General features: G+C 40.4%; 2 protein-coding genes across 2 annotated transcripts; both read left to right on the top strand.

Moving 5' to 3' along the window:
* LOC6035035 (lysophospholipase-like protein 1) lies at nucleotides 1–4875 on the top strand. Its single transcript, XM_001845226.2, has 4 exons — nucleotides 1–276; nucleotides 407–676; nucleotides 735–912; nucleotides 4575–4875. The coding sequence occupies exons 1-4, from the start codon at nucleotides 201–203 to the stop codon at nucleotides 4765–4767; spliced, it is 717 nt and encodes a 238-aa protein (XP_001845278.1). The 5' UTR covers nucleotides 1–200; the 3' UTR covers nucleotides 4768–4875.
* A 131-nt stretch (nucleotides 4876–5006) lies between these two features.
* LOC6035036 (facilitated trehalose transporter Tret1) lies at nucleotides 5007–9492 on the top strand. Its single transcript, XM_038262859.1, has 5 exons — nucleotides 5007–5703; nucleotides 7509–7733; nucleotides 7787–8228; nucleotides 8284–8761; nucleotides 8816–9492. Exons 2-5 carry the CDS (start codon nucleotides 7551–7553, stop codon nucleotides 9273–9275), a joined length of 1563 nt encoding a protein of 520 aa, XP_038118787.1. The 5' UTR covers nucleotides 5007–5703; nucleotides 7509–7550; the 3' UTR covers nucleotides 9276–9492.
* Nucleotides 9493–14972: the final 5480 nt, after the last annotated feature.

Genomic DNA, 14972 nt, shown 5'->3' with positions numbered 1-14972 from the left:
TTCGTAAACACAGACTAGAGTGCCTGTTCAATGTGTTGTTTTATCATCCATACGCAAATTTTACGAACGAGTTCGGGTCGACATCAGTCAGTCAGTCACACTGGTCAACTCTTCAGCAGTAGATACCTGTTGCGCGGATCATAGACGAAGCTACTTTTTATGAGCCACCTTTGTTCAGGTTCTGATTAAGACTCAAAATTATGAAGCTCATAGAGAAGGTGTTCAACCCAACGGGAAAGAATCATGTCGGAACGTTGATTTTTTTCCACGGATCAGGTGGGTTTTTGGTTCGATGCGATTGCAACTTTGAATTCCGTCCCTCAAGAACTCGGTGATGGTTATGTAAAATTTTAAGCTCGATTAAGGTCAAGTGTCGTGTGCGCTGTATATTCGTTCTGCTTTCTAGGTGACACCGGCAACGGACTAACGGAATGGTTACGATTTTTGCTGGGCAAAGATCTGGAGTTCCCGCACATTAAGATTATAATTCCGACGGCACCGGTTCAGCCGTACGCGCCAATGGGAGGTGAAAATTCAAACGTCTGGTTCAACCGGAAGCGCATCGAGATGGACTGTCCGGAGATTCGAACGTCGCTGGCGTCAATATACGACACGGTGAACGAGATTCTGAAGCGTGAAACGTCCCAGGGCGTTCCGCCGAATCGGATCATCGTTGGTTAGTCCGGAGAAATTTTTTTTTCCAGAATAAAAATATATCTAAATTGCACTTTTAGGCGGTTTTTCCATGGGTGGTGCACTGGCGTTGCACACGGCTTACCACCTGAACAGGGATTTAGCGGGTGCGTTTGCGATTTCGTCCTTCCTGAACACCGGTTCCATCGTGTACGATTCGCTGGGGTGTGTCACGGAAGACGAACGGCTTCCGGATTTGCTCATGTTCCACGGTGAGCGGTAAGTATCGAACGTTTTTTTGTTCCTAAGTGGCACTTTGGGCTAGTAGGTGGCCAAAAATACAAAATGTTACATTTATGAATATTTTTTTCGCCGATGTTAGTTGATATTTAATATTTCAACTAAGAAAAATTCCAAATTTCAAAGCTGTAGGTGTTATAAATTCCGAGATACACGTTATGAAAGCCAAAAAAGAGTGTGAAAAGGTCAATTTTTTCAGAAAAAAGCTGTAATTTTCAAATGGTCATATTAAATCAGATTTGCCATCGCTTTCAAATATTTTTAGAGTTTTGGAGAACTTTCCAAATTGACATAATGTTCACAACGTGGACACTTTTTTGGTTCTCGGATGTACTGCAATTATTAATAATGACAAGAAAAGTGCTTGGGCGTAATCTAATCACAAGACTTTTCAGCATGCTCTCATCGGACTGGTTGCGTTTGAGTTAGATTAGAGATTAGAGATTAGCGACGTGGACACTTTTTTGGAAATCTCAGATCCTCTTCCACCCCCCTCGTGGACAATTTCATTACAAAAAAAATCTTTTTATGGGAAAAAATAGTTACTATTCTTCAATTTTGCAGCAAATATTTTTTTGATTTTTGTTTTATTTTTTGAAAAATATTGGCAGCAATCCTTATTTTCAGTGTGATTAATTTGCTTACATTTTTAAACCTTTATGCAAGCAAAATCGCATCCCTGAAAATTATTTAAAAAAAAGGTTTTTTTGCTTTCTCATTTTTATTTTTTTAAGTTTCTCGAATACCTATACACTCAACCCCGGTGGTTGGTCACTTTTTCGTTTGACACTTTTTTAGTTTGTACCCCGTTAGTTGGTCAAAGTCAAACTAAAAAGTGACGTCACTTTTTACACGGCGCTCACGCACACTGTCAAAACAAACGTTTGGTAGGAAGTGTAAGCTCTGTGTAAAGAGGGTGTCAAACTAAAAATTGACCCCGTTCGTTTGACAGCAGTTGATGTCAAACCATCGGGGTTTGAGTGTAGTAGATATAGAAAACTTACAAAAAACTGAAAAAAAAAAAATAAATTTAGGTTTTTGTACATTTGTTGCCATCAAATCCTATAATCCAAGTTTTTTCATTAATCTCTCATTTTTACGAAAATAAACATTTAGCTTTCTGCTGTGAAATTTCTTAATTCAATAATTGATACTTAAACATATTATTTAAGAATAGATAGAATCAAATGAAAGCAAATTTAAAGTGTTGAATGATTTTGGAACACAAATACAGCCATTCCACGTCAAACAGGAAGTCTCCAAATCAAAACTACTCCGATTTGGCTAAAATTTGGAGTGGGGGTTCTTTGGCCCAAATAATTAGACTCGTATTTTTTTGTTTGGCGATTAGGGTGGTCCTATCCGAAATAGGGTGATCCAAAAAAATGCGTTTTTCGTCGATTTTCGCAAAAACCACATTTTTCAAAAAATCATATCTCCGGAACGGCTGAACCAATTTTGGAGCGCCACAATTCGAAAGAAAGGTTTTTAAATGGGCTTTTAAGGAAAAATATGTTGAGGTCCAAAAAAACTAGCTGAATATTTGAAAAGGTCATATGAAAATTTCATTTGCCGATTTCAAGGTCTCGGGACCAAAGAGCCTATGTCTGAAAATATTTTTCCCTGATTCCTTGTAATATTTTACATAACGTATCCAAAAATTGCGAATATCCATTAACACGTTTCGGAGATATGATTTTTTGAACATAAAAACTGGGTTTTTCGACGCGCCGCGCGCAAAAACTGAAAAATGACGAAAACGGGTAAAAATCAACTTTTTTCACTAAAACTGTGATAACTCAAAAATTTAGGCGATGACCTATACATGTTTAGGTACCAAAATTTGCATAATTGAAGACACAACTACCTGGTACCCTAACATGTATAGGTCATCGCTGAAATTTTCAAGTTATCGCAGTTTCAGTGAAAAAAGTTGATTTTTACCCGTTTTCGTCATTTTTCAGTTTTTGCGCGCGGCGCGTCGGAAAACCCAGTTTTTTTTGTTCAAAAAATCATATCTCCGAAACGTGTTAATGGATATTCGCAATTTTTTGATATGTTTTGTAAAATATTTCAAGGAATCAGGGAAACATATTTTCCGACATAGGTTCTTTGAGACCGAGACCTTGAAATCGGCAAATGAAATTTTCATATGACCTTTTCAAATATTCAGCTAGTTTTTTTGGACCTCAACATATTTTTCCTTAAAAGCCCAACTAATAACCTTTCTTTCGAATTGTGGTGCTCCAAAATTGGTTCAGCCGTTCCGGAGATATGATTTTTTGAAAAATGTGGTTTTTGCGAAAATCGACGAAAAACGCAATTTTTTGGATCACCCTATTTCGGATAGGACCACCCTAATCACCAAACAAAAAAATACGGGTCTGATTATTTGGGCCAAATAACTTCCACTCCAAATTTGAGCCTAATCGGAGCACTTTTGATTTGGACGTGGAATGGCTGAATATTTATATTTGAAAGAGAAAAAAACCAAAATACAAATTCAGTCCAGACTCGATTATCTGAAGCTTCAATTATCCGAAGTTTCGATTATCCGAAGGCTTGCATAGGACATCGGATAATCGAATCATAAAAATGTATTTTTTTTGTTTTCTTACTTGTAACATAAAATGCAAGTTCTGCGACCAAATTTAAGTCAAATTTGAATATCAATTTTTCATCACCGCCATTTTGGCAGCCATCTCGGATTTAAAAATTCTACATCATTTCAGGGATCATACTTAACCTCGACAATCTAAAATATGAGAACAAACTTTTTTTTCGTAATTCGAGTATCCAAAGTAAAATTTTATCAAGGCCTTCGGATAATCGAGTCTGGACTGTAATTTGTTAAATAACAACATTTGATTGTTTGTTATAAAATATGAAAATATGATAAATCGATGCTTCTGTGGTCTCTTATGATAACTAGATAGGAAAACCAGCAAACTTAGAACAATAGAGCACAGAGGCATCGATAAACATCTTTTTTTTTGAATTCAGATACTCAACTTATTTATTCAATATCCCATGAACCACCAAAAAGTCTAGTCATCCAACAATTTTCAAAAGCTGGATGTAATTTTCTTTAAAATTAGTATTGGCTTGACTTTGTACGGCTTGCGGTTCCAGAAATATTGCAATTTGAAAAAGTAGGATTTCATTTTTTCGCAAAAAACTAAGAAGAGATAAGTTGAGCTTCCAATCAAAAATACTAAGACAATTTAAAAGTATAGCTGAATACACTTTCAGATCAAAGAAAACTTTGTTTGCTGATTTGAGGACTTGAAACCAAAAAGCTCATGACTGAAAATAATTTTTAATAATTTTTCAGGACGTTTTACGTTACATATTCAAAACAGGGTTCTGATAAATGATTAAAGAAACGGATTTTGGTCCACTAATTGAACATAAAGCACCATGCGTTTCCAGAAAAATACTGTAAACTCATTGCGATGGAGAAGCATGGTACTTTAAGTTCGATTTTAGATCGTAATGATGTTGACTTGGTTTTATTATTATTGTTTAAAAATATATATTTTTATTTTTTTTGGTTTTGAATTTTTTTAAATAAAGTAATTTGTACTTTATTAACTGACCCTTAAAATATGTTTTGATAATACAATTTCTCCTTTTCCTAGCGACACCCTGGTGCCGATCGAGTGGGGCCAAACGACGTTCGACGAGCTGGCCAAGCTGGGCGTCCGCGGCCAGTTCGTGCCGAACCGGAACGCGCTGCACGAGATCAAAAAGGAACAGCTGATGCGGGTGATCGAGTGGATCAACAAAATTATTCCGGAACCGCGAGACGAACCGTCGCCTAGCAAATTGTGATTGCGGTTAGATTGGCCTGCTTAGTTGGAGCGAGATGACTTTTAGAGGGTTGGCTGTTTGGGAAGCAATTTTTTGAATAAAAGACTTGTTTGTTTTTCTACACAAAAAGATCTGGTTTTATTCCACAGTAGTGCAACAATGTACGGACGAGACACGCTGCTATCAGTTGCACGATGACTGTCAACACAGCACTAATAAATCTTATCTCAAATTGGTCATGTTGTCTCGACATTGTTACTCTTGTCTCGACTGTGTTGGACAACGTGACTGTTTTATAGAGAACCGGTAGTGTATCAATGTGTTTGCTCTGTTGTGGTTCTGTAGATTCGTTGTTCCAAACGTCCTTCAAGACAGTAACCGAAGTAGTCGATGCGACTGAAATTTGTTCAGAAAGCAGTGAGCGTGTGTTACCGAAGCAGACCGGTCAACGACGCCTACTGCGTCAGATCACACATCCAAAAATTCATTCATGGTTTTTTTTTTCTTTTGTCGGTTTGTCTGTTTGAACCTTGTGTGTCGGTTCTGCTACACACAGTAATACAGCTGTGAGCTTCCACTGCGACCAAGTGTTGGTATTGTGACATCACAGCCTTCTTGCTGAACTACGAGCGTTCGATTCTGCGCACCGAACACCGAACAGCTGTTCAATGGTGGACGGACGCTTGCAGCGATTACAACTGTGTGTATATCGTGCCAAAGTTATTCATTTCGTGAGATTTTTGTTGTGATTATTCTGGCCTGGTGTTCTACCGTTTTATTACCTGTGTCTACGCCAGCAGTTGTCAAGTAGACAAACATGTGCTGAACCGCTGTGCTCATCGCAAATCTTGACGAACCGTGAGTTGAACACAGTTCCGAGTGACAACTCGCGAGAAGCGGAACAAAACTGTTGTGACAAGTTATCATTCGTGATAAGGCCAATATATCTGCGCTGGGGTGAGTACAAGATGGCTTCGTTCAAGTGAAACCTCTTCTAATTAAGACCGATACCGAGCTGAACCCGCAGCTTCGACGAGTTGCCCCTCATCAGCAAACCAAACTAAAGTGGGGGCGATTAAGTTTATTGACCTAGTTTCAAATATTTATATTTACATGTAGGCTTTCGATAGGCTGTGGAAAGAGAGCGTGTACGCAAGTTCTACGACGACGGCATAAACAATACAGTGCAAATGGCGCGTGTTTTGAGGGGTTTGAAAAGCCGCAGCTCGTTGCACGTGCGCGCTTGCTCAAGTGGAACAGAAAACAGTCCGACTAAGCTAAATCAGATGACTAAGCGTCTGGGCTAGGTAGTAGATAAGAATCGTTTGATGCGCAGAGTGAAAGAAATTAGACGCTTGAGGAGCGTGTTATGTTTTTCTCAATGAAAATGAGTTGAATTCGGAAATGGACTTCATTTTTACATTCTTTGGATAATTTTTCACTAAAAACTGATAGCATTAGTCTATGAATTAAATGTTTTAACTGTTATTTAAAAAAATTTCAAAATTTAAAGCATTTTGAGAAGTACAAATTTCTAGGTAAATACACTCAAGCCCCGGTGGTTGGTCACTTTTTCGTTTGACACTTTTTTAGTTTGTACCCCGTTGGTTGGTCAAAGTCAAACTAAAAAGTGACAAACTGTCACTTTATACACAGCGCTTAAGCTAAGAACAAGATTGTCCGTTCGACGCAGTGGTGAACGCAGAACGCTGTGCCAGTTAGATTTTTCTATCAACTGTGAGTCGAACAATCTAAAGGGGTTGCTTTGTTCAATGGTCGATGACTGGCAGGCTATGATGACAGGCTCAAAATTTTGCGTTTGCGTCCAGGTCTGACGGACAATCTTGTTTTACCTTTACGCACATTATCACAACAATGGTTTGGTAGTGTGTGTGAACTTCGTGTAAAAAGGATGTCAAACTAAAAAGTGACCCCGTTCGTTTGACAACAGTTGGTGTCAAACCATCGGGGTTTGAGTGTATAATAAGTTGATTGATTCTTTCACAAAATTTCCGTTTATGTCAGTAAATATTAATACAGTCCAGACTCTATTATCCGAAGGCCTTGGATAAATTTCCAGGTGGGAAGTATTCTCTAGATGTATTTTAGCCTCCTTGACCGGTTCCCAGCTTCTCCGGTGGCCACATCCGAAGATCACTCTTGCGACACATCAAACTTCATGTTTTTAAAAGAGGAGTAATTTTTTGGGCCCTTTTTCGCACTGTGCAATGGATGAAATAATTTATTATCAGCACTTGTTCAAAGCAGATGATAACGGAAGTCGCATTGTTGTATTACACTAATTGAGTAATCTATAGTCAGTGATTTGTCAGGGACTACCTTTGCCATGCCAAACAGTGGCATCGTGTAAGATGGCGTGATAATTGCTCATTGATGGTCAAATTAACAACAAATGGGGCGTAAGACCTAGCTGAGAAGAAAGAGCTTTAAATCTGCCTTTAAAAGGGTACCATTTATGAAAAGAGATGATGGCCGAGGGCATATTACTTTAAGGATCAATCTAGAAATGTTTACCCCTGCGGAAAATATAAAGTGTCAATTTACTTGACAAATATTGACATGAACTGAACACAATTTAATTTTGTGTTCGTGTGCGTGATCGTTAGTTTGTGAGCATTATGCTCTTAGGGGTCACCATCATTCTCTCACTCTAAATCAAGACTATTTTACTCTCGACCGTCAGCTGTGGGTGCAAGCACTGCTAGTTACGTCTGCGAAAAAAGAAAACTCAATTTTTTCAGCTCTTTTTCTACCGGATGAGCCTCACCGCTTAGGGTTGCGGAATGGCTCCAACCGAGAACGGCACGAGGTACTCGTCAGTGCAGCAGGCAACCTCCGAAGAGCCCTCAAAGCCGGAGACGATCGACCTGGAGGCGCATCCACTATCGACGACGACCGACGGTCAAGACAACGGGCAGGCTCAAAACCCAGTGAAAAGTATCTCTTGGAAAGATGGATTACCTCAGGTAACTCAGGAAGATTTTTATGTGATCTTATGCAAACAATGTTCTCCTCGTAGATCTCCGCCGCCATGCTGATCAACCTGCTGGTGGTCCAAGCCGGCATCAACATGACCTACTCGGCGATCTTGCTGCCCCAGTTGTCGACGCCGGACAGTCCCATCCAGATCAACAAGGACGAGGCGTCGTGGATTGCCAGCGTGGTGACGATCGCGTTGCCGTTGGGATCGCTGGTCGTGGGCCAGCTGATGGATCAGTACGGCCGGAAGATGGTGTCGCTGCTGACGTGCGTGCCGTTCGCCATCGGGTGGGCGCTGATCGCGAGCGCGCAGGACGTGCGCATGATCTACATCGCGAGGATCATACTGGGCAGTTCCGGGGGGTTGACCACGGTTGCGCTTGTCTACGTTAGCGAGATGTCCCACGTGTCGATGCGCGCGATGCTGCTCTGCCTGAACAGTGTGTTTGTTTCGTTTGGGATCTTGTTGACGTGTGTTTTGGGTGGGTATTTTTGAACTGCTTTTTAAGAGTTCTTTTTAACGGATTTTGATTTCAGCACTCTTCTTCGAGTGGCGTGCCATCGCGATCATCTTCACCGCGTTTTCGGTGGTTTCATTTTTCCTAATTTTATTGATACCGGAATCTCCCCACTGGATACTAACCTTCACCAAGAAGGATCCGTCCGAAGTGCGACGGGTCATGAGTTGGGTCTACCGGAACAAAGAACTTGCCGAATCCCAGTATCGTCAGCTGATGCTGACCGAGCGAAGTTCGCTGCGGCCGGTAGCGGTCGACTCTACAATTAAGCTCAAATGGTCCCTCAAGCCCTACCTGCGACCACGGGTTTACAAGCCGCTGGTGACCTTGCTGGTGCTGTTCCTGTTCCAGCAACTTTCCGGAGCTTACGTGCTGATCTTCTACGCGCTGAATGTGTTCATGGAGATTGGCGGAGCCCAGGCTCGTGGCTTTAACGAATACAGCGCGTTGGTATTCCTCGGACTGATTCGCTTCATCATGTCCATTTTGACTTCCGGGTAATATGGTTCTTGAAACAAGTTAGGACTGTTCAACATCGTGATCTTTTTCAGGTTCTCACGAAAGTGCGGCCGACGCCCTCTGCTGATCATTTCGGCAACTCTGATGGGAAGCTGTGCTACGGTAGCGGCCCTCTACCTCCACTTTGTCCGGGAAGCCGGTCGAGAAAGCGACGAAGCGTTTGGAAGCTACCTGTTGTTGGGTTGCGTACTGGGCTATGTGTGCTTCAGCGCACTCGGCTACCTCGTCCTTCCGTGGACCATGATTGGAGAAGTGCTGCCCACCGATGTCAAGGGTAAGCTCGGAGGTTTGGTGGTCTCCGTGGCGTACGTGCTCATGTTTGCCGTGGTCAAAGCCTTCCCGTACCTGCTGGAGCTGATGGGCATTCAGGGAATCTTCTACCTCTACGCCATCACCAGCTTCGCGGGGGTCATTTACATCTACGGTTGGGTTCCGGAAACGTTCGGAAAAAGCTTTCAGGAGATTGAGCGGTACTTTATGAAAGATGACTGATTAGAGTAGAAATTGACGCAGGTGTACTTAAGACTAACGAAAGTTACCACAATATCAGAGTTCAAAAACAAGTCTTCCAACAAGCGATAGCAAATCAAAGGTAGGGTAGTTGTAAGGTTGGGAGTATTACCGATTGAAAGCTATACAAGAATAGCTTAATTCGTGATGAAATTCGAGACAATAATCTTTTTAGCTAAATATAAAATAAAATAACACATTAAAAACCCTTTAATATTCGTTATCACAGCCCACCACCAAATCAAAATTGATCGCACCTCTCTGCATAGGCAATATTTCCGCGTGTGACGTTATTTATGGGTGCTCGTCTCCCGTCACCATCTGGTGACTGCTGCAGGCAGGTTTGTCTGTAATTAAACCGGTAAATCATCAGCGCTCTGCTGTTGTGCTATTCACGCCGATGCCACACACCTCACAGTCTACCAGTGTTAAAAACTCGTCCCCATCAATAAATAACTGGGCTCGCACCTCGCCGTCGGTTGTAACAGCGTGACACAGTGATGACTCGAGCTAGAATTATCGCTGCAGTTACACGTGTGTTTTTTTTTCGAAAATTGTGAACCAGGTGGTTTGTAAGAAGGGGTTTTCAACGATTACGTTCGTAACTTAAATCACCGTAAGGTGGTTTATGCCTTCCTCACATTAATAAAGCTTTTTTGTAAAATAAAAAAAGTGCCAGCCTACAAATGTTCTCTAAATATAATTTCATATACTCGCAATTCGCAATTTTCAGTGTAAGAACGGGCCTTGACTGATCTTACGCACTAGGTTCCCGACGAACACGCACTGCCCTTACACCTACATCTCACCCTTGCTCTGAGTCAGTACGAGCAGCACGCTAGAACACGCTTTGAGTTTTCGTGCCAGGCATGCACACCTTCTTTTCCGGTTACGCATTTTAACTCGGCCGGGGGTGGTACATTAAGTAGGGTTTGATGTAAGTATAAGCGCCTAACCATTTATAGTAGTTTGAATTCAAAAACTTATTGATATTTACTGTGTATTGTTTTCTCCTGAAATCTTTCCTATTGTTGTCCTGTCTGTTTATCTGTTGCTATTTCTTTTGTCGCGGTGTTTTGTTACAATTTTTGGTCCTAAGCATGTTATAAAAGTTTACCAAAAAAAATACAATAGTAATATTGGTGTTAATCCTTTAACCATTCCATAAATTGAGTAAGGGCTCAAACCTCACTTGTTTGAAAAAAGGGTGAAGATAGCAAACAATAGACAGTAAAAGAGAATTTATTTTATAAAAATCAAGTATCAATAGTAAGAGAATGATGAGCGTATTTTGAAGAATAAAAATGAGAAGCTAGATGTATTAGATGTAAAATTAAACAATAGTCCCGCCCGTGTGGATCAATCGGACCGCGCACTGGACTCACAACCCAGAGGTCGACGGTTCGAATCCCGCGGCGGGCGCTCTAAAATTCTTTGTGTAAATATGGGTATTCGGCGCCATCGCTCCGTGCCATACTTTCATACACTTAGAAGCCCAGGGCGGCGAAGTCCTTGTAGATAAAAGGAAGACACTAGTGGTTGGTACCTAGCAATGGTGGCCGACAGCTATAAAGTCAACTTCGTCATTAAACAATAGTTAATAAATAGAGATACAAAACAAGCTTTGATTATAGTAATGATAATTTATAGGACAGATAAAGAATTATTCAAATAAATAAATTCGCAATAAAATCAAAAGAGATTAGGCGAGTGATAAATAGACATGATACTACTAGTACATTGAGGAAAAGTACATTTTTAAGGAAAAAAAAACAAAACAAAGTTTGTTACAGCAGTATCAATTGATAGAAAAGAGTGGAAAAGCCTTGAGAGATAAGAGAATCAAAAGTTAGTAAAATTAAAATCAAATGTTGGATACTAAATAGAAGAATCAGTGAAGAATTGGGAATCAGAAGAGCAAAATAAAAATAGGAGATAGGTGGTAACTGAGAATGAAGAGAAGAGAAACCCCGTTGTGCGATGTTTCAGGTACATCCACAGCAGTTGACTCAACATACTGCGAATCAAAACAATACCGTCTACAATCACAAATTACTTCCCTTTCCCACATTGTCGCGCCCCTTTCTTTTAGCCGTCTCGACCCGCGGTGGTCAACGGTTTACGATGCGTTTCCACAGGCCACCAGCTAGGTCATCATGAAAACCAAGCTAACGTGGAGGTAAGAAAATAGGACACTCGCAAGGAACCAGAGCTATACTGTTCTGATCAAGATAATTCGGATGATCTAACAGAACTACGGATGTAGTTAGTTACGCTCCTTCCAGGATGTTCCTTACGTGGACGTCAACCGAAGAGCACGCAACAAGGTCAGTGCCATTGCATGGTCTTAGGTATCAATCCTTGGCCTGCAAATATAATTTCATATACTCATAACTAAAAAGATTACAGATCTTACAACCCTGTCTGTAATCTTTTGAACTCGTTGGATAGGTCTTTCGATTACACATCCAACGATAGGTCGCATGATTGATCCGGACATCGTTTCCATCAAGATCCGGCTCCAAAAAGTGTTTAAATAACACTTAAGTGCTCATAACTTTTGATAGGGTTGCCAGATCTTCAATGTCTTAGGAAAGAAATTTGAAAGATCTCATTGGAAAGGTCTTTCAAATTTCTTTCTAAAATTATATAACAAGACTGGTTTTTTTTTCACAAAAAGCACCATTTTTACAATCTTTCGAACTTCAAAATCGTTTTTAGCATAACTTTTGAAGTACTTTACTAAACTTCATAATATCAACTAGGGTCTTAGGGAGCGTTCTTTTATTACGTAACGCAGTAGGGGGAGGGGGTCGGAGGCCGTGTTACGCTCCATACAATTTTTTAAAAATTTGTTTGGAAATTTTGTTACGAGGGGGGGGGGAGGGGGTCTAAAAGTCCGATTTTTAGCATTACGTAATAAAAGAACGCTCCCTTATGGAACCCCAAGACGGATCGAATGAGACAAAAACGGTCCAAATCGGTAAAGCCAGCTCGGAGATAATCGAATGAATTTTTTCAGTGTACGGACTCACATCCAGACACACGTACCAACATTTGTTCAGAATTTGATTCTGAGTCGATGGTATACGTGAAGTTGGGTCTACTAGGTCGAACTAAGAAGTTCATTTTTCGAGTGATTTTATAACCTTTCCTCAGTAAGGTGAGGAACGCAAAAAGATTTTTTTCAAATTTAGATCAACACTTTCCCTCCACTATGGACCTTTTTTTTAAAAAAAAAACAAAAGAACTCCAGAAATATTCTTGATACTCAGGGGGGTAAAAAAAGAAAATGAGAATTTTCGTTGAAAATACTTAAACAGTCGATTGTAGACTATTTAAAATACATTGAATAACGTTCATTTTTCATTTTTAATCACATACAACTATTAATCGGATTACACATTTTGAAACAGGAGTAAACAGTTCGGAAAAAGTTGTACAAATTTGATTTTATTTCCTGCAATTTGATTTCAAGAGTAAATATTCATTAGTCATAGGTTTCCTATGCAGATAGGACCTTTTTAAATTTAAAAATTAATCTAGAGATGTTCCATAAATGTGAGATGTCATTTTTTAGTCACAATTTTGAATTTTGACGTCCTTTAGGAACAACGCCTTCCAAAACCTAGAGCATTGGTGTAAATTTTTACTGCTTCCCAAATTTATAGCTTTCCATCATTTTCCGGACACCGGTCGATGTTTCACCGAAAGTTGACCTGACTGCAGCAGAAGCCGTCTGGTCTGGTCTCTTTGTTTTCCGCACCGACCTTTTTTTTACATCCATTATTGCGTTGGAGTGGGATTCACAGGTGAAACTGATGAAAGTTCAAGTTCATCGCTTTTCATATGTCAACCCGATCCAGTAATTTCACCCGCCCGCAAACCGACCTTTGGCTCAAGTGTTGACGGGCTTTGCCGTCTCGTAAAAGTTCCCTTTTTATCCTTTTTAGCAGCTTTTGTTGTTTTGGCGAGTTCCTGGCTCAATATAGCACCCTTCTTGACGTCCTCTTTTCACAAAATGTACACCAAGTTTCGTAAAAAGATGAAAATTGAGAGTAAAAAAGAATGTTTGTGTTCTGTGTCACTTATATTTTTTTCAATTATTTTGTATTCAGGATTCAGGAATAAACTGAAACTAATCTGATTGCAAAGTTAACAATTTGAGTTCTTGTACAAATCCGTAACTAAACAAGATATTAATTCATGCGACTGAGTGCACAACCTTTGCCTCCCCTTCAACTACTTCATGTTGTGGGAGGTTATGGGCGCTTTTCACGCGATAGCAACAAGCACCTCAACAACACACGAGATGACGACGGTGTGGCAGTCAGTGTGATGGCAAGATTTATGTTCGCACTCTGGGTTTTGTTGTTTTTGCCCATCTCTTTCGAACCTTTCCCCTTTCATATCTTGACAGCATCCGTGACGCGTCAGTCGATCGCGGCGCGTAAAAATTTCAGCGTCGCCGAGCGTCGCGGAAATTTTAGGTGGAAACCCCGGAAAAAAACTGACGTTGGTGGGGTAGATTCTGATGGTGCTTTTAGATTCTAAATCAGCGGTGACCAAAGTATGGCCCGCGGGCCAAACGTGGCCCGGGAGGTGATTTTTTGTGGCCCGCGGATTTATTTGTAAAGATCATGCAATATGGCTTTTTATTCATCTGCATAAGTTGTTTTACAATTCTTTAAATTTTCGTTTATTAAACTTTCATGTGAACTTTTTTTAAATTTTTGTTAGGACGTTACAAATAGTTTTCAAAGTTTATGTCACGCCCACCCCCTTCAAAATCGGTCCGAAAAAGCAGGGGGCAAAACTTTTTTTAGAAGTCTTATCAGCTGCGGATGATTCTGGGTTCGATTCCCATCTGCTGCAACCTTCCATCGGATGAGGAAGTAAAATGTCGGTCCCGGCCTTGGTTGTTAGGCCGTTAAGTCATTCCAGGTGTAGGAGTTGTCTCCATGCCATAAGTACAAACAACACACCAAACCAAGCCTACTCCGGTGGAATCGCTGGCGGCGGTTGGACTCGCAATCCAAAGGTCGTCAGTTCAAACACTGGGGTGGAAGGTTCCTTGGAGTAAAAGAGGTTTGGGTGCTCTCCCCATTCAAGCCTTCGGACTCCTAGGTTCGAGCAGAAACTTGCAATAGAGACCAGAAAAGACCCGGGGGTCGTTAATGTGGATGGTTTGTTTTTTTTTTTATTTTTTTGATTAGCTGCAAACAAACTGTAATGCATTTACCTGCGTTCAAAATCATATTTAGCATGTCTGGGATCAAAATTATTTTGAATGTTTGTGAAATTCTGTTGCACAGTAATGCAAAACTTTTTTTTCGGCCTAATAAAAAGTTCGTCTGTACTTAAATATTTTGAAAACTAATGATTGCAATACAACTGGGCAGGTTTAATATGCATTTTAAAATTCTTATTTTATTATAATATTAATACTATGGCTTGTTATTTCAATTTCTTTATATTTTTTATCGATATTCGACAGAACTTTCTGTCAGCGATTATTTCCCAAAACGATATTTGATCGCTGACACACAACGCCTATCATGATCGTCATTGCTTGGTGATGGTCGGTGAACGTAAACACGAAGACGAAACGAACGAAAAATGAGCACCACTCAAGCAGCCGCCTGAACGAGACAACGTGCTGTTTCCAACCCTCTGGCA

The sequence above is a fragment of the Culex quinquefasciatus genome, chromosome 3 (assembly GCF_015732765.1).
Source record: "Culex quinquefasciatus strain JHB chromosome 3, VPISU_Cqui_1.0_pri_paternal, whole genome shotgun sequence".
Taxonomy (NCBI): domain Eukaryota; kingdom Metazoa; phylum Arthropoda; class Insecta; order Diptera; family Culicidae; genus Culex; species Culex quinquefasciatus.
Note: the sequence above shows the minus strand (reverse complement) of the source record. Positions and strands in the feature narration are given on the sequence as shown.